Source organism: Strigops habroptila, chromosome 1, assembly GCF_004027225.2.
Source record: "Strigops habroptila isolate Jane chromosome 1, bStrHab1.2.pri, whole genome shotgun sequence".
NCBI classification, from domain to species: domain Eukaryota; kingdom Metazoa; phylum Chordata; class Aves; order Psittaciformes; family Psittacidae; genus Strigops; species Strigops habroptila.
In genome coordinates this window covers 116,627,267-116,649,834 of record NC_044277.2, presented here as the reverse complement: position 1 = coordinate 116,649,834, position 22,568 = coordinate 116,627,267, and the positions used below count along the sequence as shown (strand labels likewise).

The 22,568-nt window shown below is 42.1% G+C and overlaps 1 protein-coding gene across 12 annotated transcripts in view; it reads left to right on the top strand.

Moving 5' to 3' along the window:
* The first annotated feature begins 2,475 nt into the window (after positions 1-2,475).
* MLLT10 (MLLT10 histone lysine methyltransferase DOT1L cofactor) overlaps positions 2,476-22,568 on the top strand; it is a 132,597-nt gene continuing 112,504 nt past the window's right edge. For 6 of the 12 annotated variants that reach the window (XM_030488110.1, XM_030488096.1, XM_030488144.1 and 3 more), the window contains exons 1-3: positions 2,476-2,697; positions 3,370-3,538; positions 6,233-6,312. In XM_030488110.1, coding sequence (XP_030343970.1) covers positions 2,659-2,697; positions 3,370-3,538; positions 6,233-6,312 — 288 coding nt within the window. In that variant the 5' untranslated portion in view covers positions 2,476-2,658. Of the gene's footprint in view, positions 2,698-2,991; positions 3,539-6,232; positions 6,313-22,568 lie in introns of those variants that run through there. The other 6 variants (XM_030488176.1, XM_030488117.1, XM_030488127.1 and 3 more) reach the window with 5 other exon arrangements.

Here is a 22,568-nt window from a genome sequence, read left to right as displayed (position 1 = left end):
CTTCTCTAAATGATTGTTTTACAGAACTATCAAAAGGTTATCTAAATTTTTCCATCAAATATTGCACAATACCATAAGGTGGTAGTCATGGAGTTTCTTTCAGTCCATGTGCATTCTTTCTATAGAAAGAATTAAACAGAAATCCATAAAAAGACAACAAATGTTTCATTAAATAATTGAATGTATTAGGCTTGACTGAATTTTCACCAAAGCAAAATTTCAGGCTGTGCAATACCAAGCTGGTGTGTTACGTGGTGTGAGATTAAAATATTTTTATTTGAAAACTATACACTAGGTTTTTCACGAATATACTCTTGTTGCCATGGTGCAGCTTTAATCAAGTTGTTGCAAAGTGATTAATTTTTTCTTTGGCGGTGCTTCTTTATCAGACTAAAAATTGAGCCTTAAAACAGCTAACATTAAAAAAAAAATCCGAACCCACCAAGACAGGCCCGGGAATTGTACTAGTTGCTTTTCAAAGAAGAAATTGCAGGAAGACCTCCTCAATGAATTAAAAAAAAAAAAAAAAAAAAAAAAAAAAGCTGTGACAAAAATTTACAATTGTTTGTTTCAATACAAGTTTTACTAAATGTATAAATTTATCCAACAAATTAAAATATATTTAATATATTTTCATTTTAAAAGGGTATTTATTTTAATTTACCTGTCAGGGAAATAAAGGACAGATTTGCTGCTGCAGCGTGATTGTTTTTTTTTTTTTTTTCTTTTTGGTCAGGGTTAACAGAATCATTGAGAATGCTTTTTAAATTAGATGTCATTTTCTTGACAAGAATGAAGAAGGGCTGGGACACTGTATCTATCAGCTTCAAATAATTTGCGTTTTTTTTAAACCACCAGGATATATTAATTGCTTTATTTCCTTACAAAATAATTGCTTGCACCTGCAATCTTCAGGGTATTTTTACAAGCTTTAAAAGTAATAAAAAGAGTGTTGTAAGTATGTTTTATAATGTAAATAGTTTTATGTTCAAATTTGGGCTCTTCAGTATTGAGATAGGACATTAAGGTGTGAGGTGGGGTTTTTTTGGAGTGCAGACTCTGACTGATGTTACACAAGCTGAAACACAGTACATTCCAGTCCACCTGCCTCTATTTTTTACACATGCCTTAATAATTTCTGAAGTTTCAAGGATGTTGGAACATACATTTACAGAAAAATTATTAGAACGTGTCTCAAATGGCTGCATTAATTGTGTGTTTGGCTGGGCCCTTCAACTAGGAAGCTACCTTCCTGATTCCCTTTTTGCCCACCTGCCATTCTTCCTCTATCTAAATAATTTCACTTATAACTTTCAAGGAGAGAAAAGAGCTTGACCTAAGATATCCTGCACACAAACTGCAGGCTTGGATGTCCGTAGGGGGTAGGGAGTTGTGCACATCCCACCTCTCCCTTCCACGCAGTTCGTCATACTCCCGTACGCAAGTGCAGATGTTTTATTAGTTAACAATGTATAAAATATAACCTCCATATGTATCGGTCTAGGTAGTGACGTGTCCAGGAATGTAGATAATTCAGTAGTGATTTGTATGGATACCAGATCAACAGAGCCGGCCTTGCAAAATCGTTCTGAGAAATACAGTCCACGCACAAATTCTGCTTCTCCGCCTCTCAGCATGGTAATGAGGATAAATCAATGATATCTTCCTAGCCCAACACCAAACAAATAAAAAAAAAAAAAAAAAAACAAACATGCTGGGCCCCCGGGCAAGTGAGTGAGCAGAATTTTGTAAGGCTGCATTTAATTTCTCTATGCTCCTAACAATCACCACAATTAGTTCCTTCTGCTACAGGCATACCTGCTTACAATGGAGAATTGAATAGCTTGAGATTTTCCTCTCTGCTGACCACCTCAGCTCTTTCTCCCCCAGGTTTTGGATTCCGCCCCCCCCCCCTTAATTAAAAAAGACAACAGAATTGTTTTACTACCACCCCCCCCAACAAATGCCCAACTGCTAGAAAGACATATCCACCTCCAAGTAAAAGTAGAGGACAGCTGTGCTGAAGAGCACACTTGGGTTTGTGGGTCTGTGGCCTCCCTGGCTTCTCTATTTGCTGTATCTTCACCACTTTTGCTGGTGTGGCAGCAGCAGCCACGCAGCGCTGCGTCCGCACGAGGAGTTTTGGGGAGAGAGAAGAAAGAGCGGGATTAATAATGCATTAGTTTTGCAGCTCCATCGAAGGGAAAATAAACAAAATAGTAAAAGTTGCGGTGAGGGCAGGGAAGTGGCGTAATAGCGAGAATGCATTAGTGCTGCAGGCACACCGAGGGGACATAAACAGGATAATAAAAGTTGGGAGCGGGAATGCATTAGTCCTGCAGGCACATCAGGGGGAAAATAAACAAGATAGTAAAAATGATTTCTGCGGGGTGGGCGGGAACGGGGCGAGTCCTGCCGCCTTCCTGAAGGGGGCATGAGCACGGTGACATCGCGGGTGGGAGCGGGGCGCATGTCTGCCACCTCCCCGCCCCCCCTACACACACCGAGGGGAGGGGGGCAGCAATAACTCCGGCTAACGCTCGCCCGGGCGGGGAGGGGAAGCGGTTTCGCACGGGCTGTCCCGCGGCGCGGCGCGGACCGCGTTGTTAGGGTTAGGCCGGCCGGGGCGGAAGGTGTGTGTGTGGGGGGAAACACGAGATGGCGCGCCCGGGGGACGGCGAGTGGCAGCACGACGAGGTGGGTGCCCGGGCGGCGGGGCGCGGGGCGGTGGCGCGGCGCGGGCCGGGCCCTCAGGTGGTTGTCGCGGGCCGCGCGAGGGCGAGGCGAGGGGCGGGCGGGCCTGGCGGGGCGCCGCGCTGTGCCGCGCTGTGCCGTGCCGTGCCGCGCCGCGGGCTCGCGCACGCTCTCTCGGCGCGGCGGTTGGAGCCGGGGCTGTGGGGGGAAGGGAGGCGGGGGGGAGAGCGCGCGCTGAGCCGCGGCTCACGTTCCATGGGCGGCTCGTGAACCATCGCGAGGAGGCCCCGAGGCCGAGGCCTTCCCCGCGGGGGCGCGCAGTGCGCTTGCGCACCGGCCCCGCTCTCCTGCCCGCCTGCCTGCCTGCCTGCCCGCCTGCCTGCCCGCCTGCCTGCTGCGCGGTGTCCTCCTCAGTGTGCCGCCGCCGGGCTGCCCCTGCCTGCCTGCCTGCCTGCCTGCGTGACTGACTGACTGAGTGACACAGCCCGGCCGCTTGGTCGGGCCACGGCGAGAAGAGGCTCTCAGGCAGCGGTCATGGGCCCTAAATCATTGCCGTGGCGGCGGTGGCGGCGGCGGCGGCTGAGTGACTGAGGGGAGACACCGCCGGGGGAGGGGGCAGGCAGAGGGTAGAGCGTGTGAGTGTGTGGTGTTGACGACGGTGTTTTTAACCCTTAGATGGTCTCTAGCGAGCCGTTGCTGCTGCCTGTGTCACTGGAGGGCGAGTTCTCCAATAGCATGAAGGAGATGATCGGCGGCTGCTGCGTGTGCTCCGATGAGAGGGGCTGGGCCGAGAACCCGCTTGTCTACTGCGACGGGCACGGCTGCAATGTCGCAGTGCATCAAGGTGAGTGGGCAGGCGAGTGCCAGCTCGCCCGCGCTGGCCTCAAGCCTCGCTACTTCCTTCTTGATGATCCCTGTCCTCTTCCCTTGGGCCTGCTCCCACCCCCACCCCCCCTGGCCGTTTTTCTCCTCTTATCTCCCTCCCCCTCCCAGCTCCTTCTTGTCACCCATGAAGCATGTTTGCCTGTCTCTAGGACCACGTGCTTTCTGGTCTGACCTGTCCTGTCACCCTCTATCCTTCCAGTCTGTCTTTTCCCTCATCTGAGACTTCCTGTGTTATGATTTCCTATATTACGGCTACGAGAAAGGAAGAGTTCCTTTTCCATTTTTTTCTGCCTTTCCTCTTCCCCTTGTGCCTTTTCAGTGCCTATGTTTCTTAGCCTGCCTTTACACCCTCTTAACAACCTCAGCTGCAGCAGTCCAGAGACTACCTAAAACTCCTCTTCTTTGTGGAACTTCTTACTAATCTCTATTCTGGCAATTGTTGCTGTATTTCTTTCTTCTTATGCTTGATCCCTCTTGTCCCTGCCTTTCCCAAGTTAGAATAATAAATTTGAGGGGCAGCCAGTAGACGAGGAGGGTTTAGGATTGGAAGAGAGCAGTGTGTAGGAGAATCTTAGCTGTCATGTGATTTCTTCCTCTGCCTGCCTTTCCTTGAATGTCATTTGGCTGATGCTTCCTGGTAGATGGAGACTTCCTGTTGTGGCTCTGCAGGGGGAGGGTGCTAGTCAGAATGGCTGATGCTGGATTTGTTTGGATTAGTGAAGGCTGGTTGGTTGGTTGGTTTCCAGCTCAGCTCAGGAGCTGGCATGTTCCCTCTATGTGTGATTGTTTTGTTTCTGTCAGTGGGTTGACCCCTCTTGTGAGAGCAGAGGAAGAAACTGGATTCTGCTGCTTACATTGTAAGAAAGGAAGTTATGTTGACTTTTGCTTTATGATAGTAGAAATAAGGAATAAGATGGCAGTTTCTCTGTGTTAGCTCCCAAGCAGTCTTACAAGCTCCGTGGCTGGCACTCTCACTCCTTCTAAATAGTGAACAAATTGTAAGAGACAAAATCCTAAATCTGGTTCGTTGACATGAATGCCTGGTGCATGTGAAAATAGTAATGTGTGTCTTATGCTTGGTCCTGAATTGTGTTGAAGATGATACAGTAACTGTTGCAGGTTTATGCTCCTTTCTAAACTGACAAGAATTAGTGATAAATAGTAATAATTTAAGGAGATTGGCAAAAGAATTCAATTATTCTTGTTAATGTTGGATTGAACGCAGAGGGGAGCTGACAGGATCTGTGAAATTAGTCTGATTTTGAATCAGTTTTCTGTTTTCTTAAGAGCTGAGTAATGTTAACCAGTAAGTTAATTCTGCTTTTGTGGAGTCTTAGGATCATGGGAAAGAACACTAAAACGATTACTTCTAGAAGTCATACCTGAACCAGCTATTACTTTTGCATTGTCTTGGGTATCTTCCATTGCATCTAGAGCCTGGCTAATATCATCAGCGAAAAAGTCTGATGACAGCAGCAGTTTTGGAGCTGAAATGGCGTGAATGACAGAAGTCTGTTTTGGGAAGTATTCCTAATACGTAGAGACACACTTCAGTACATTAGAATATTGAGCTTTTTTTTTAAGATCAGGTGCAAATCTGAATTTGAATCTGGCAGGAAGTGTGCAAAGTACTGTTGCTTTTAATCCAGATGTTGTTGTAGAGGTCTTAAGAAAGAAGAACTCTATGTTTTCATTTACTGTATCATTGATGTTTTATGTTTTGGATTTGATGTGTCATGTGAATGAAGGTGGTAGAGGAAGTATGTTCACTATTTTTATAGTCTTTCTGTAGTAAAAGTGCTAGTCCTCATGGTTAAAGCTGGTAGTCCTTATTTGAAGTTCAGACAGCAGTATTACCTGAGAGACTTTATTAACTGCATTTTTTTTGGTATTATTTTTGCTTCAGAGGAAACTTCAAGTGTTAAGTCCTAGGCAAGTTGCGGAGGACAAAATCTCTTCATGTGTTTGAAGAAGCTTTGCGTAGTAGTGGAAGTATACACCAAAGGAAGTCCTGGAACTCAATAAACAGTATCAGAGCACAAACCTGTGGTGGACTGTTGTAGGCTGTACGTGTACTCCATCACGTTTGCAGATATAGAAGTACTTCATCTCAACTTTGGATCTAATTGCCAGCCCTGTCTCTGAGTTGTATTCTGTAATTACCTTTTTACCCTGCACTGTCTCTTGCTAATGCAAATGTGCGATTGCATATTTACAATCTCCCTCTTACTTTCTAAAGAGGAATTCAAAGTCCCTCACATCTGTGATTAATATAGATGCAAAAAAACCAAGATGTTTTTTCTCATGTTAAAGAACTTTATTGTACAGTAGAAAGGGCTTATCAAGATAGTTTGGTCTGTCAGTACTTGGATAATATATTTGAAAATTTGACAACTGATCTTAATATGACTAATGTATGTATATAATAGGAAAAGATTTCATTGACTTTCCTTTGCATCCATTTTCAAGTGGAAACTTGTACTTCATTTCGTTTACCATTGTGATAGGATTTAATGTACATGGTATAGATGTCAATTTGACTTATTAAAATGACATGAGATCAATTAATACTAAGCTTTTTCTTTAACATTCATATTAATAGTACTGTGGTGCTGCTTATGTTTGCTGAAATATTTTGTCTTGTTCAAAACAGCTTGCTATGGAATTGTTCAAGTACCCACTGGACCTTGGTTTTGCAGGAAGTGTGAATCTCAGGAAAGAGCAGCCAGAGTGGTATGTGCTTTGTTTATTAAGTAATGCTGGTTGTTACGCTTCTGTGGATAATGTTTACCCAAGTATCCCAATAATAGTAGAAAATAGCTTAGCTTTCTGGAATAATTCCATCTAGATGCTATTCAGAAATGGAAATATGCAACTGTCATTAAGTATTCTGATAATTTGTGCGTGTATGTGTGATTTATTTATTTATATCCCCCCTTCAAAGATTATTTTCTTCTTATACATGATGTGGGTTTTGTGTAATTTTGTCCGTTTAACACTTAGATAGCTAGGTAGTATGGGGAGGAAATAAGATCTGTGTCCGGTTTTCTTTTATAACAACTTTAGATTGCCAGTTTAAAGCTTCAGTCTCGGAATGCTTAACCAACAAGTAGTGTTCTTAATTTTGGAATCTAATGCTTACTTGGAATGTGATACCTCTAATTGAAGAAATATTTTCTTTCTCTGTCTTTTTAATTTTTAATAGTAAATACTGGGGGTTCAGATAATCCTTCTGAACAACAACAAAAACACCCGGAGCTTTCTTTTTTTTTGTCTTCCTTGATTATGTGAGGGCTTTTTTGGGTCAGGCTTTTATGTTATTAAGATCAAGCTGCATTTTTATACAAAGAGAATCACCTTTCTTACTACTTGGCACTTAGTTTGTTTTCCAGCAAAAGATAAAGTGAGAGTATTTGGAAAGACTAACCTGTTCCTTTGCCTCTGAAAAAATTTTCATATAAAAATGGGAAGAGAAGGTGGTGCAGCATCTTAGGGTAGCATGTAAACTTTTTCTGACTTTTCATACCTAAAGACAAATGAAGAGCTTGAGACCAAATTTTCGGTTGCTGTCAGTGACTGACAGAGTGTTTACGTGAGCCTTTTGCTATACCTATTTCCTTTTCTAATATAAAGAAATAGTAGGATGACTTAATGTTCTGTGAATTTTTGGCACAGGACTGAAGAATCTTGTTACTCTACTTTTTCCCAGCTTGCCACTGATGTTTCCATAATGCCCTAGTAACCTAGACTTTGTTATTCCTTCTGAAGCAGACCTGTTGGTGGGAGCATGGATTGGTTTGTTTCTGTGTGCTCTCCAAATGCTTGTCAACAGAAAATCAAAACTGCTGCCATTTCTAAAGAAAGGCTGTTTCTTTCTTTTCCTGGGAAGACCATCAGCAATGTAAAGTTTTAAGAGCAGCGTTTTTTTAATGTTATTGAGCTTGGTATATACAGGTTGACATCAAAGTTAAAAATATAGAAGGGATGGAAAGAGAAATGGAGGCTAGGAGAAGGAGTTTTCTGGTGCATGATTGGGAATTCTCTTCAGGTTTTAGGTTATAGTTATTCCTGGCTTCTCCTGACACAGGGATGAAGGAGAACTGTACTGAGTTCTAAAACAATGTCTTGCTGCATTCTGATAATTTCTCAAAGAGAATAGCTTTGATAGGCATTATACTGCTTTTCTTTGCTCTTTGAAGAAAGAACAGTGATGAACTTAGCTGTATTTTCTGCCTGGTGTATTCTGTTCTTGTTTCCAAGAACAAGATGGGGTCTGTTTATGGTACAGTTTAACAATTTGATTACTGATCTTGTTTTGGAAAAAAAATCTTTCCTATTTGTAATATAGCATATATAGATTTAAGTAGTTCTTGGGTGAAACTGATTGCATGGGAGGTAGAACGGGTTGCTAACAGTTGATGTTTTAACAACTACTTGTATGCTAGAGAGTTAGAAACATGGTGGTTGTCTTTGGGGTCTTGGAGAAGCCCTTAACATTCAGAAACTAAACTGAAGCTCTGACTTCAGTATGAAAACTGTAATTTTGTTGTAACCAGTTTATCAAATGCAGAAGTTTTAATGCATATACTTGCAAAAGCAAACCTCCTTATCATCACTGTAGGAGGCTGAAGCTTAGTTTTTCTCTTGGCCTTTTTGTCTAGAAACAAAACCAGAATTAAATCAGCCATATTGCATACTAGTCTTGCAGTCAAGGCTTATTTTTCCCTGCTGATGCTGCCCATGTTGTGTGTGGTTTTCTGGGGTGGTTTTTTCTTTTTTTTTTTTTTTTTTTTTTTTTTTTTTTTTCCCCAAGCTGCAGTTACTGGGCAAATAAATCCATCCTGAGAGGAGACAAGGGTTAATTGCTTGCACTAAAGTTAGTCTGGTTTTAACAACTGAAAGAAACAGACTAACTCGGCAGCATGTAACTCAAGTGGGTGGGTCACCAGAGAACTTCACTTAATAGCAGGTTAGAGCAGTTGGCTTCCAATATATTTTCAGCTGTTACGCACTGATGTCTACTGTGTTGCCTTTCTTCAGTGTGCTGCTGCTAAGCTGGTGCGTTGTCAGTGAAAGCACTGGTTGAGTTTTTTTCAGCCACACAAGCCTCCTGGCTGGTTGATTTAGGCATTTTTGATGGTGAGGTGGTAGCCAGTGTCTTGGGTTTTGAATGGTCAACTAGTAGTTGGAAGACACATTGCCAGGCTTGGCAAATTGTGGTGAGTCTTGGCTCTAGCAGGGTCATGTTTTTGTGTGTGTGAAAGAACCTGTGATTTTTGTGAACCTGAACTGTTTGGATAATGGTCATATTGAGGTGTCTGGTTATTATCTATTTTACCTTATCATCATGCATGTGTAGTACATAATAAATAGAAGGTTGTAATCCCAGTATGCACTTTTTACAATTGCTGTGTAAGTTTTTGACTATCGCTTGAAAAGTCTTAGTTTTCCCTAAATCAGCTAATTTATCTTAGCTGACCTATGGTGGGGTTGGAACAGGAATCTATTCAGGATAGGTGGCAACTCTCCCAGCTTTTCCTATGTCAGCACCAGTTGTTATTACCCTGCATAGTGGGCCCTTTTAATGTCCTCAGATGTACCTTAACTTCTGAATCAAGCAGGGCAGATACATGTTGATGTAGCAAAAAGTAGTATTAGGCACTGTGTGAGAATGTATGTACATGAAGTAGTGCATACTTAGAGGACTTTGGGCCCTGGCTTGGGAAATGGAATGCAACATATATGTTGTACAGGGGCTGATAGTACTGGTATCTGAAAAGAGACTAGAGAAGCTAGATTTAGGAATTGTAGCACAATTGTTGTTCAAAAAGACTTTTTTTCCCCGTCATCCTATTATGTGCCAAACATCTTTCTTGATGATCTTATTTTAAGAAGGATTTAATTTTAGTATATAGTGGGGTATAAATAGATAGTGTCTTTATGGTTTACTAGAAGCTGCTACTATTCATGCTTATCATAAAGGAACTGGAATAATCCGTGAGATAGAGATACCAGGCAACACAGAGGCATTTAACATTTGCACAAACAGTTAGCTTGGTTGGCTTATTAGCTACGTGTAGATGCTGGCCCTTGTGAATTCAACTTGATTCAGAGAGACCAGGAGATCTCAGCATGGAACTTCAGTGTTATGAGTTCCAGGTAGTTTTACTACCTCAGGCACAGCTCAGCTTGTACATGTGAAGTCAGATTGCTTACAGCATTGCAGGTGAGTTAATATGCTGTTGGTCTGTTTCATTGGAGTACGTATATCATAAGCCTGTTGCTGCATCTGGAAGAATCAGTTTGGACTTGGTCAAATTATTCTAGTGTTGTAAAGGTGGTGTTTTTTTCACTTCTGTGTTTTTTCTTTTTTTCCTGTGGGGTGGTTTATGAAGTCAAATGCAGAACTGGCCCAGAACCGAGTCGGCACATATGCATGACACTACGGCTTGTCTTGTATGCCACCTGTATGTTAGTGCTGGAGAATGTGTTGAGGGGGCTGTGACTCCCTGTGGAGCTAGTCACATAAGATTTGAGATAGTATTCATCTGAGTCTCAGCTGAATCTAGCTTAACTGGAGTTTCTGTACTTCCACAAGTTTCTTGGAAATTGGTGTGGAGACGGAAACAGAGTCAGTTTAGGTCATCCAGTAGTTAATACTTAGGGAGTCAGAGCTGTAGAAATGCAGCTATGCTGTTTACCTCTAAAGCAAGTTCAGGTACATTATGTTCTCATAGTGATAGGTTCCTGCTAGTAATCCTGCCAGACCTGAGCTGTTCCTGCATCTGCTGCACAGATGATTCACAGTCTGAATGCTTGAGGGTGTTTTTTTTTAATCTTTAATATAACAGCGGTTGTAGTTCTGTCCAAGTTCCCTTTTTAAAAAAATCTTTGATCACATGTATCTACAGGTTTGTTACTGTAGAGTTGCTCGTAAGAGTTGTATGATGTCTCCAAAATTTAATATCCCACCCCCAGCATTTATGTAGTATAAAATAACCATAGGTGCATTATTGCTTGCCTTTTGCCTAGACAGAAGGAGGCAAAGGAGGAGGAAATAGGAATGAAGGCTTTCGATATGCAAATAGGTTTGTGAACGGAGCTCTGACTGCTTTGGCTCAACAGGCTGCCTTCAGGTGAATGGGATCTCTGTGCCTGTGCTTACAGTCAGTTTTGGTGTGGCTGTTACATCTATAGCTGTAACCTAGAATGCACATTAATATCTATGGTCACAATACAGGTGAACTAAACTTACTTTTAGAAAAATAAAACTTGCTGTTTTCTTTTTTTCTTCAGTATGAAATACTGGCCACCAAATCATTCAGGACTAATAATCTATATGTTCTCTTTGCAGATACCTCTTGAACTAATTCTTAAAAAATTTTCAGATTAATGTGTTTTTAATGCGTAGCCGTGATTTTCCTTAAAGGACATTTTATATAAGAATATTACTTCCATTTTTTACTTCAATAAGAATATTCTTCAACTTTTAAGAATAATTTATCAAGTAGTAAAAAAAATTGCTTTAGTTCCAAGCATACAACAGAAAAGTTGACCTGTATGCTCCTGTTACTTATGTGGCTTTTACACAGCAGAATAGTAAACTTCTAAATAAGAGAAGAAAAAGTGACTGTAAAATACAAATTGCTAGTAGATTTTTTTCTAAATACGAGAAACTGCTCCTTACTAACAATATCCTCCTGTTCTGCCCTTCCCCCCCAAAAAAACCCCAACAAAACAAAACAAAACAAGCAAAAAAATCCCCAAACCACCTCAATCCAAAAACCAACAGCACAGTCTTGTCTTTTATGAATAGCTATGCAGTCTGTAGGGCAGTGAGTGTTTGTAGCTGGATAACTGGAATAAGGAGTCTGCCCAAAGATATTCGCGCAAAGCATGTTTTATTTGGTTTGCATGGCAAGGTTTTGGTAGTGGAGATGGCAACAGGGGTGGCTTCTGTGAGGAGCTGCCAGAAGGTTCCCCTGTGTCTGATGGAGCCAATGTCAGCCAGCTCCAGGGTGGACCTGCTGCTGGCCAAGGCTGAGCCCATCAGTGACAATGATAGTGCCTCTGGGATAACATAGTTAAGAAGTGTTTGGGGGGGGGTGGTGGTGGTGGAACCAACACAGTAGAAACTACAGCCAGAGAGAGGAGTGAGAACATGTGAGAGAAATAACCCCTTCACCAAGGTCAGTGCAGAAGGAGGGGAGGAGGTGCTCCAGGCACCAGAGCAGAGATCCCCCTGCAGCCTGTGGTAAAGACTGTGTTGAGGCAGGCTGTCCTGCAGCCCATGGAGATCCATGGTGGAGCAGATCTCCACGTGCAGCCCGGGGAGGACTCCATGCTGGAGCAGGTGGGTGCCCAAAAGAGGCTGTGACCCTGTGGGAAGCCCGTGCTGCAGCACGGCTCCTGTCAGGACTTGTGACCCTGGGGGTGATCCACAGTGGAACAGTCTGTTCGTGAGGGACTGCACCCGTGGAAGGGCCCCACACTGGAGCAGTTCATGAAGAACTGCAGCCCGTGGGAAGGACTAAGGTTAGAGAAGTTCATGGAGAAATGTCTCCGATGGGAGGGGTCCCACGCAGGAGCAGGGGAAGAGTGTGAGGAGTCCTCTCCTGAGGAGGAGAGAGTGGCAGAGATGTGTGATGAACTGACCACAACTCCCATTCCCAATCCCCCTGTGCTGCTCAGGGGGAGGAGGTAGAGAATTTGTGAGTAAAGTTGAGCCGGGGAAGAAGGGAGGGGTGGGGGGAAGGTGTTTTTAAGATCCACACCCCCCCCCCCTTATCCTAATCTGATTTGTTTGGTAATGAATTAATTTTCCCCAAGTCGAGTCTGTTTTGCCCATGACTGTAATTGCTGAATGATCTCTCCCTGTCCTTATCTCGACCCATGAGCCTTTGGTCGCATTTTTCTCTCCCCTGTCCAGCTGAGGAGGGGAGTGATAGAGCAGCTTTGGTGGGCACCTGGTATCCAGCCAGGGTCAAGCCACCATAGTCCTGTTTGGAGCCCAACAGGAGGAGTTTGAGATAAGGAGAGTAACTGGGAGAGGTAATGGGCAAAACGTGGACTGAACAGGGCTAGAGAGAGAAGAGTGGAATGATTGTAAAGAGTTCCTGTTCTAATGGTGATGAAGGTGAAACTTTTTGTATTCTGAAATGCTATTGATTAGGTGGTGTTTCTTGTCTGTTACGTAGATGGGTGAGTGTTGTTTGCTTTGCATTTCATCAGCAGGAGAAAATATTTTCTCCTGTTCAGTTTTTTTTTTTTTAATATGTAGTGAATCCAGACCCATAACCTTACCACGCTGTGACTCAGAAGATGACAGAATTGCTTAGGATTGCATAGCGTCTGGTCATCAAGGTTAGGAGTACAAATGGCAGAAGGTGCTGCAGAAGGGCAGTATCATTTCAGTGCGTCCTCCACGCCAACTGGCAAGCTGAACTTATGCGTTGTATTGTGTGCTGTGCATATCAAAGTGAGAGTATTAATGTTATTTCGGATTGTGCTGCCTTCCTTCATCTGTTTTGGTTTTGGGTTGATTTTTTTTTTTTTGTGTACTGCATTTTTCCCTGCTTGTATACATGCTTTCTACTTGGTTTCTAAATACACAGCTGAGTTTATAAACTTACTTGAAGCCCTTCATTACAGCAGAAAAGGTCTGCAAATATGTTTTTCCGGTTTGGATTAGCTGCAGTTTACCTAAATGTACCCCTTATTTGTGCCGTAATTTATAATTGCATTATGGATACATGGAGCATTCAGTCTTCAAAACACAGCGTTCTATCGCTCAAGTACTACTTGATAAAAATTTAACAACATATTTATCAATATAACAGGTACTTTAGTAAATGCTCTAAAGGTTCTGTGGCAAAATTACTAACCAGAGTGAGACTAGAGCAAAACATTTTCTGTTACAGGAGTTGTTTTGTGACAGTTTCATTGCAAGACTGTTAAATTGCTCATAGAAGTCTCTAAAATAAGCAAGATGCTCCTCAACTGCAAAGAGCCTTACTTAAAATGCATACTAGCATTTTATACCTAGGAATTTTTAGGGTACAACTGTGGTATGTTACAGGAGGACACTGAAGTGAACCATCGTGTACTGTGTTATCCCTCAGCTACACCGAACTGGGTCAGTAGCATACGTTCAGCCCAATAACAAAAGCTTGGGTGTTTAGCTGGAAATGCAGCCACACGTTGCAGGTATTTCTGAAGGCCTTCTGATGCTTCCCACTGAAGAACAATGTGTGAATCTTAACTTTGTGTATCTTTATCGTCTGTTTTCATGCAACATCTGGCAGGGCTTACTGGTCTTAAATATGTAGCAGGAGATCTATGGCTCTGGACTTCTGAACCTGGAGTAGCCAGGTCTTGATGCATGCTGTGTGTTATCATTATATTACATTGTACTCTATTATCCCTCTTCTAGCTACCTTACGTGTATTGAGTAGAAGTATGACTAAATGTCACCTGTAGTATGTACTGACTGTGGATGGTCTTGGAAGAATGCAGATTTGCATGTTGAGTGCCTCTAATCTTCTTGTCATAGTCTTTAAATTTATTATCTGTAGTAGATGTTTTTGACAGAGCTAACTGAATCTGCATATATTTTTGTCTGGTGCCTTGATAAAGAGAACTAGGTCGAGTCTCTGTAATTTATCCAGGTATAAAACCCGAAATGCTTCAGGTAGTCAGTCTGTTTTTCTTTTACCTGTCAAGTGTCTGCTTTAAAAAAAAGTTCTCTCCTTCTCTTGGGACAGATGACTGAATAGAGATGGGGCAGAGATTTGGCAAATTTGTCAGCATCAAGAAATGATTATTTGAAGATGGAGATGACTTAATTTCTTAAGTTGTCAAGTTGCAGAACATAGCACTTTCAAAGAGAAGTTACTGACAGTATGCGTTCGTTTGCTCTATTAGTGGTGTCAGCCAGTTGGGGATTCTTGAATGTGGCAGATGATCTTTTGATTCCTGTTGGTTCTTCGTTGTGGCTTATAAATACTGGAGACTGGTGTGACTCATAGGTTGGAAACATTGGAACTTTAGTTTGTTTCAGATACTTTGAAAAAATTGTGTAGTTAGGTACTTGCTGACTTCTGCTTCAAATACTTGCATGGTTAGAAGCTATCATTTATAGAGCCATTTATATCAAAATATTGAATTATTTTGTGGGTTTATAAGTAATGTCTTAAAATACTGCAGGTTGAGACTATAAGGTGTATTGTTATCCAGCTCTAGTTTAGAAACTGTTAAATAAGAAAATGTGGATTTGGTTTTGTAGATAGTAGTGACTTCATTGGCTGGGCCATGTATTCCTGTGGAAGCTTTGGGAGAAGGGGTTACACAATTCAGCCTTTTTGCTGTACTGAGCAAGTGGAAAATGAAGATTTGACTTTTACATCCATGCTTTATAATACTTGCCAAAGTTAGAAATACACTGTAATGGGAATTTTCAAAGTACCTAATTGGTTTTAAGGAAAAATACCAAAAAGGGATTAGTAAAAAGTAGCAGAGTAAAAGGATTTGATACGAATAGCTAGCCTAAGTTTGGTATGAATAGAGCTTCAGTAATTTCGTCAGCATCTGGCACTACTTGTGAGTTTTATTGGACTTTCTGGAGGCTTCAAGGGCTGAGAGGGTGATCATCTCTGGTTAGTCGTATGTTGGCAGTATTGGTTTGCTTCATAGAAGATAGTTTGAAGGGGTAGATGGAAAAATGAGATGTCACTGGGTTCTGAGAGCTGGGGTAAGTTATTGCCAGCAGATGTAGACATGGTCAGTCTGGTACGCATCCTGTTGCTCGGTCTGTTTTTGTACTAACTGCCTGTGAATTCTCATCTATTGATAGAATTTATGCCAAGACCTAAATTTCCAGTATACTGGTTTGCACCATTCTGCAAATATCTGTGGGTTTTTCTTCTTCTGGTGGTCTAATCTTGCAAAAAATGTTTCTTTGTAGGCTCTAAGGCATTTGTTCTTCTGCAGATACTATCTGATTAGCTGAATTTGAGTTTCCTGTTAAGTATAATCTAGTTTCTGATGTAATTAGTACCCTTTCAGTGTCTTTAGATTGTGTTTTTTCTTTATAGAGGAAGCTATGTTTACATTGGTTATTCAGTACCATATCTGCCTGAATCTAACACAAAATAATCACTAAAATGACCACAAATTTTTCCAGATTTATTAGGGGGAAAACATAGTTTTTCTTATTTTCAGTGTTTTAATTTTAGTATATGTGTGGGTTTAATTAATTAATTAATTTTTTTATTTATTCCTGTCAAAGAAATGGGCCAAAACACTAGGGGGAAGTGAGACATAGAAAGAAAAGTGTGAAGGGAAGGTGAGAAAATGTAAGACTCCTTCCTCTGGAGATGATGGAATACCAATTTCACAGTGTTTGGGGGATAATGAAAATGAATCGCAAAAATGTTTCGAGCTTAGAAGATAGATTTTCATTAAAAAAAAAAATAAAGCACTTCAACTACTTACGTATAGGTAGGATGAGGTATGTGGAGCCTTGGCACAACTGAAACTCTAGGTGTGATTTGTGATCAACTTTGTATCCAGAGCTGTTCTCAATTTTTCAGAATTTTTACATTTTTGACAACAATAGGTATGTCCATGCCAATGTTAAATTGTTTTGCATTAACTGAAAAAACCCCCATGTGGATGTCTTTACCCTTTTAAACCGTTTTTTAAAAACATACTAAGACATTTTGTGTTATCTGAAGCAGTAGCATGTAAGACTACCTAGCATATTCAAAGTCTGTAGGATTGGGAAAGATCATCTTGGGTACGATACAGAGTATTAGAGGTGACTTCTAAATGTTTCCTATTGCTAACAGATAAGGGTGAGATAAAATGATGTGGAATATTGGTGAAGGTAGGTGAAGCTGTTCCACAGAACATGGGAGATGAATACCCAGGGACACAGTCAGCTGTGCTGCGGGCTTCCACAACTACCCGTGAATGGGAGACAAGGTTCGAAGAGGATCAGGGGCTGCCAGCTGGAAAGCTATTGATCAGAAACCAGCCTTCTGATCAGCTGCTTTGCTTACCTTTGTAAACCTGTCCATGTGCTTTGGGGGCGTGTGCTTAGTTGCTGTGTTTTGATATATACAGAAATACCCAGTAGCATAGCATGCCGTAAAATAGATGTATTTGCAAGCAAATGCAGAAGTAAAGCAGTAAAATGACTTCTGCTTGGCAATGCTCTCTCTCCTCCTAGGTTAATTTTAAGAAAGTTGTAAGAATTTGATTGAGTGTGTAGGGTTTGTTTTCACAAAAATGTGAACTACAACTCACAACAAAAGCAAATGGATTTAACCAGTCTGCTGTTTGATTAATGATTAACAGGAGCAGCAGAATAAAATGTTTTGTCTGTCAAGTTTTAACTCCTGTTGGCGAAAGGATTGAAAGAGATTGCGTGTCAGGTTTCAAGAACACTGATGCTGATTTTGTCTAACTTGCTGTTTTGTTATTTGTAGCTTTAAGGGTCATGTATTGCAATCTCTTGAAGTTGTTCCTTTCAGTTAAATACTTCTTTCCTGTTGTCAAGCAATATGAAACAGTAATTCCATGATCAAAATGTACTTTAGATAAAAAAACAACTATTCTGGAAGCATATGAGTCATGCTGGGTATTGCACAGCTTGGGGAGGGAAAAATAAGCTTGTAAGCTAAACAGTTTGTGTATATGGCTGATGCCTGTTAAAATACTTGGAGTATATGAATGTCAGGGAGAGATCAAAATTGACCTAATAAATATGTCTGGGTCTGGACCCAAGAATTATGTCTATACTACTACCAGTATTAAATTTGTCTGTTTCAGGTGTAGTGTGTGGTCATTTTTTTTGTTTCTTTGGTTTTTTATTGGTTTGGTTTCTTTTTTGGGAGGAGGGTGTGGGGTGTGGTGATGGTTTGGTTGTGTGGGGTATGTGTTTGTTTCTTTTTAAGGCACTTGGTTGGAATTCCGTACTCCTCATAGCCAGCATAGAGGATGACACCTCCTGAACAAGGTGGTTGTCTCCTTGCCCTATTCCCTATCTGTGTTACAGTTACATTTTTTTTTATCTGGCATTGTTCATATGGCCTTGTGGAAAGATGGCTCAAAGAAGGGATCTGGCTGAAAAAAAAGTGTTTTATTTTTAGCTCGACGATTAGGATTTCCATATGGTCAAATGAATGCTCTTCCCAGAGCAAGGGAGGCAGTACAAAGTACACAGCAGGGGCCAGTGATCTTTTGGCAGGAGTGTGCAATTATGTTGCCTTAAAGTGAGCCTGAAGTAAAATCAGCTGGAACTGCAGACTGATGTCTCAGCTAAGTTTTAGGAACTGTGCTCTATTTAATCTGCGGTGGATCTTCTTGTGTTATTTAGGTTAACAGATCATATTGAGACATGCAGTTTATTGCCACGCTGCAATGCTCGGAATTCAGTCCTGCAGGACTTTACTTGGTTGACAGTCATTATTCAGGTGAATGGTTCCATTGGCCTAGCTTGGATCAGAATTCAGTAAATTACTTATACAAGAATTCTTTGACTTTTGTTTTCTTATAACACGAGGCAGCATATAATGGATGTCTGTAGATGATGCTGTATGAAACTTGCTCCAGATTTAGAGAACTCTCAGGGAATAACTGTGCTATATTCTACTATGCTTTTTTTCTCTCCTCTACAACTTGTATAATCTTGTTCCTACCTCTCTTTATCTTCCCTATCTACTGTGTGTCTCACTTCTTTCTCTTCATTTCAACATGAAGAAGGTAGTCTGTTGGATTAAATCAGCTTTTCTATGCGTTTCTTCTGTTTCCAGTTTAAAAATTGGTAGAGTTAGGTTAACCAAAAGGACTCAAGCAATTAGATTTGTCTAATGTTATCTACTGCTGGTTAAGGTAGTTCTTTGTCCTAGTTAGAGTGGAAAGGCATATTTATCTAAAGTAGAAGGAGAAAACTTTGTGCCACAAAGCAGTGGAAACAAATTGGACTGTAACTAATTCAGTCTTATGGTGAAGATGAATTTATTTAGCTCCTTCTTTACTTCTCTTATTTTGGTCTTCTGTTCTTGGAACTTTCTTCTGCTGGGTATCTTTAGTGGACATTTCTCTCTCTCAAAAAGCTATATACATATATATAATTATTATTATTCTTTATTTTACTATTCTTTGTTCCTGGTTATTTCTACTTTCTAATAATGACAGGAGGAAAAAAGAAAAAAAAAAAAAAGGCACATTCTTTCTCCTCTGCATGGGCCTTGCGTGCTTATGATCACTTCAGGTCTCTGCTGGGTTGCTTTTTAAAGATTGAGACCCTTAGGAGGCAATGGGTTTTTCATTAGACCCAGGCAGTCTCAGTTCACCTGGATGCTAAGGTTACAGGATCAGTTGTCTTTCACTTAATTAGCTTGCTATTTACATAGCTCAGAAGTGAGTTGTGACAGTCACACCATCAGACTCTTTCAGCTGCACAACTTTGCACAGTTTCAACTTTGAGACTGGTTTCACTTTAGTCCTCTACAGGAGACCTCATAGTCCAAAGCAATTCGTGCTGGGAGTTCAACTGAATTCTGTTTGGACAGAATCTATGTCTATGAACTTAGTCTGTTCCACCAAAAAGCTGCAAAAATGAGATGTCCATATTACATTCTTTAAGAGCAGAAAGGGACAATGTCACTTCCTACAACTTCAGTGTTCCTAGCCAGTATTTGTGTCTTTTTCCCTCTTCTTCAAATCTAATTCAAGTGGCTGTACCTGCAGCACCACATGCACTGGTGTCCCTCCCTACTATACAACTAGTGCCATTCAGCATGCTACAGGATGTGGTTATGCTCTTGGGTCATGGTCAGCCTGTTTAGTATTCACATTTGCACTGTCTAACCTGATGATGTTTATCTGAACTGTTGATCAGTCATAGCAGCTTGCCCTATTTATGTTGTGATATCTTGTGGGTGTCATGTCTGCCCCCACTAACCCTTCCCTTCGCCTGCCCCCCTTCCCCTCCAGCTTGTTTAGTAGTTCACCACAATGTTTTTGAATGCTCAGACAATAAATCTGTGTCAGAAATCCTTTGCTAGAGCTAAGACTGGCATGGTCCATGTGCTCAAATACTAGAGACCATCTGACCATAGAATCATAGAATGGTTTGGGTTGGAAAGGATCTTAAGATCATCTAGTTCCAACCCCCCTGCCCTGGGCAGGGACACCTCGCACTAAACCATGTCACCCAAGGCTCTGTCCAACATGGCCTTGAGCACTGCCAGGGATGGAGCATTCACAGCTTCCTTGGGTAACCCATTCCAGTGCCTCAGCACCCTCACTGTAAAGAACTTCTTCCTTATATCTAACCTGAACTTCCCCTGTTTAAGTTTGAACCCGTTACCCCTTGTCCTACCACTACAGTCCCTAAGGAAGAGTGTCCACCTCAGCATCCTTATAGGCCCGCTTCAGATACTGAAAGGCTGCTATGAGGTGTCCGCGCAGCCTTCTCTTCTCCAGGCTGAACAGCCCCAACTCTCTCAGCCTGTCTTCATACGGGAGGTGCTCTAGCCCTCTCATCATCCTCGTGGCCCTCCTCTGGACTTGCTCCAACAGCTCCATGTTCTTTTTCTGTTGAGGACACCAGACTGTATGCAATACTCCAAGTGAGGTCTCACGAGAGCAGAGTAGAGGGGCAGGATCACCTTCTTTGACCTGCTGGTCACAATTCTTTTGATACAGCCCAGGATACGGTTGGCTTTCTGGGCTGCAAGCGCACACTGAAGCCAGCTCATGTTCAGTTTCTCATCAATCAAGACCCCAAGTCCTTCTCTGCAGGGCTGCTCTGAATCTCTTCTCTGCCCAACCTGTAGCTGTGCCTGGGATTGCCCCGACCCAGGTGTAGGACCTTGTACTTGGCTTGGTTAAACTTCATAAGGTTGGCATCGGTCCACCTCACAAGCGTGTCCAGGTCCCTCTGGATGGCATCCCTTCCCTCCTGCGTATCAACCGAACCACACAGCTTGGTGTCGTTGGCAAACTTGCTGAGGGCTCACTCAATCCCCCCACAATGTCCATGTCGCCGACAAAGATGTTGAACAAGACAGGTCCCAACACCGATCCCTGAGGGACACCATTTGTTACTGTTTTCCAACTGGACATTGAGCCGTTGACCACAACTCTGTGTGCGACCATCCAACCAGTTCTTTATCCACCGAGTGGTCCATCTATCAAGTTGATGTCTCTCTGATTTAGAGACAAGGATGTTGTGCGGGACAGTGTCGAATGCTTTGCACAAGTCCAGGTAGATGACGTCAACTGCCCTGCCTGCCCCTGTGCATCAGTTCTGTAGCCCCATCATAGAAGGCCACCAAATTGGTCAGGCAGGATTTCCCTTAGTGAAGCCATGTTGGCCGTCACCAACCACCTCGTTGTTTTTCATGTGCCTTAGCATGCTTTCCAGGAGGATCTGCTCCAAGATTTTGCCAGGCACAGAGGTGAGACTGACTGACTCCATAAGAAAACTGGAAGAAGGAGACTGCATGGATAGAAATGTTCAAATAAGAAATTATAAGTAACTGGATTTCTGAGATACATATACACCCAACTGTCACCTTTCCTTTCTCCTGCAGAATCCTTTGTAACAACATGCATTTAAGCATTTTGAAAGTACCGAAGATGTTTTTCAATCACTTCCCAAATCCTCAGCTGAAACTACCACTTTTTTTCAAATGCTGTAGTACTGTAACTTTCTAGAACTAGTAATAAAGTGTTAGTAAAATTCTTTAGTAGTTACTTGTCTTAAGGGGTGAAGCATGCTATTCCCACCTGGCAAAGATACTGGTGTTACTGTGTGGTGCATATTGAAATGCGGGAGAGCAGAAATGGGTGACAGAATCCGAGTGTGGGAAGCAGTTAGGTTCATAAGCCAGAGGGGGAAGTGGAAAGGGTCACTGTGGCATGTTATCTTACTAGGGTGCTGCTTTATTGCAGATTGTAGCCAGAATTCCGGGCACCAGAAGTAGTCTGTTTCATCAGGGTGCAAGTGCCTCATCTCTGCACAGTCGCTCAGCTCCATGAGAGCAGAGTGCAGGCATACTGCTCCCTGCCAGGGAGATGATACTCTGTAGAACTCCTTGCACTCAAGTTTTCTTCCACTGTCAAAGCTCCCTCCTCCGCTTCAGTCTTCTGTCCTCTATCTTCTCTGACTGGTTGCAGCCAGCGCTGCGGAGGAGTAATGAGGGAAGACCTAATGGACCTGAGTCCTATTGAGAGACAAAAAGAAATTGGTTGAAGCTGAACTTCGATGGGACTGAGTGGAGCATGTTTAACTCCTCTGCATAAAGGACCGGTTCATTTCCTTGCTGCTTAGTGTCCTGTGATCATTTTAATTTTTTTTTTGTGGTAAAGTTTGCTCAAAAAGCTTTCTAATTCTTTAATTGCTAATGCTGGGGTGCAGTGGCTCCCTGCCTTCAGTTTTGCTGATGCAACTGCTTGTGGGATTATGCTTAAATTGCAACAGTAACATGACCTGAATTAAAAATGTTAAAAAGGAAAAGTTCATTTCAGTCCATTTCACTGATCTGGTTTAAGGGGCAGCCCTACAGACAGTTTGGTCAGCAGCTAAGGGAGTGGTGGAGGGAGGTATTAATAAGGGAGAGGTGAAGGGAAGAAGAGAACCTCCTAAACTGGTTTTGCCACAAGTGAAAATGTGTGTCAAACTCCTACAGGCTTGCAGAGGTGGGGCAAGGTAGATAATGTTAACAGCTTCCCTTGTCTCAGTGGTAGATTTATCATTTCTGCTCACTGGCCTTAAGCTGCCAGCTTGTAGCTTTGGGGGTGCAACAACAATATTGCACTGTCACCATCAATATATACCAGGCTTTTTGCTTGAGAATCTGGTTCAGTATATGGGGAATTCCCTGAAATGAACTCAGTATTCCTGAATATCTCTCAGCACCTAGTATTTAATGTTTGGAGAGCTGGAGTGTTAAGATACAGCTCGCATAAATACT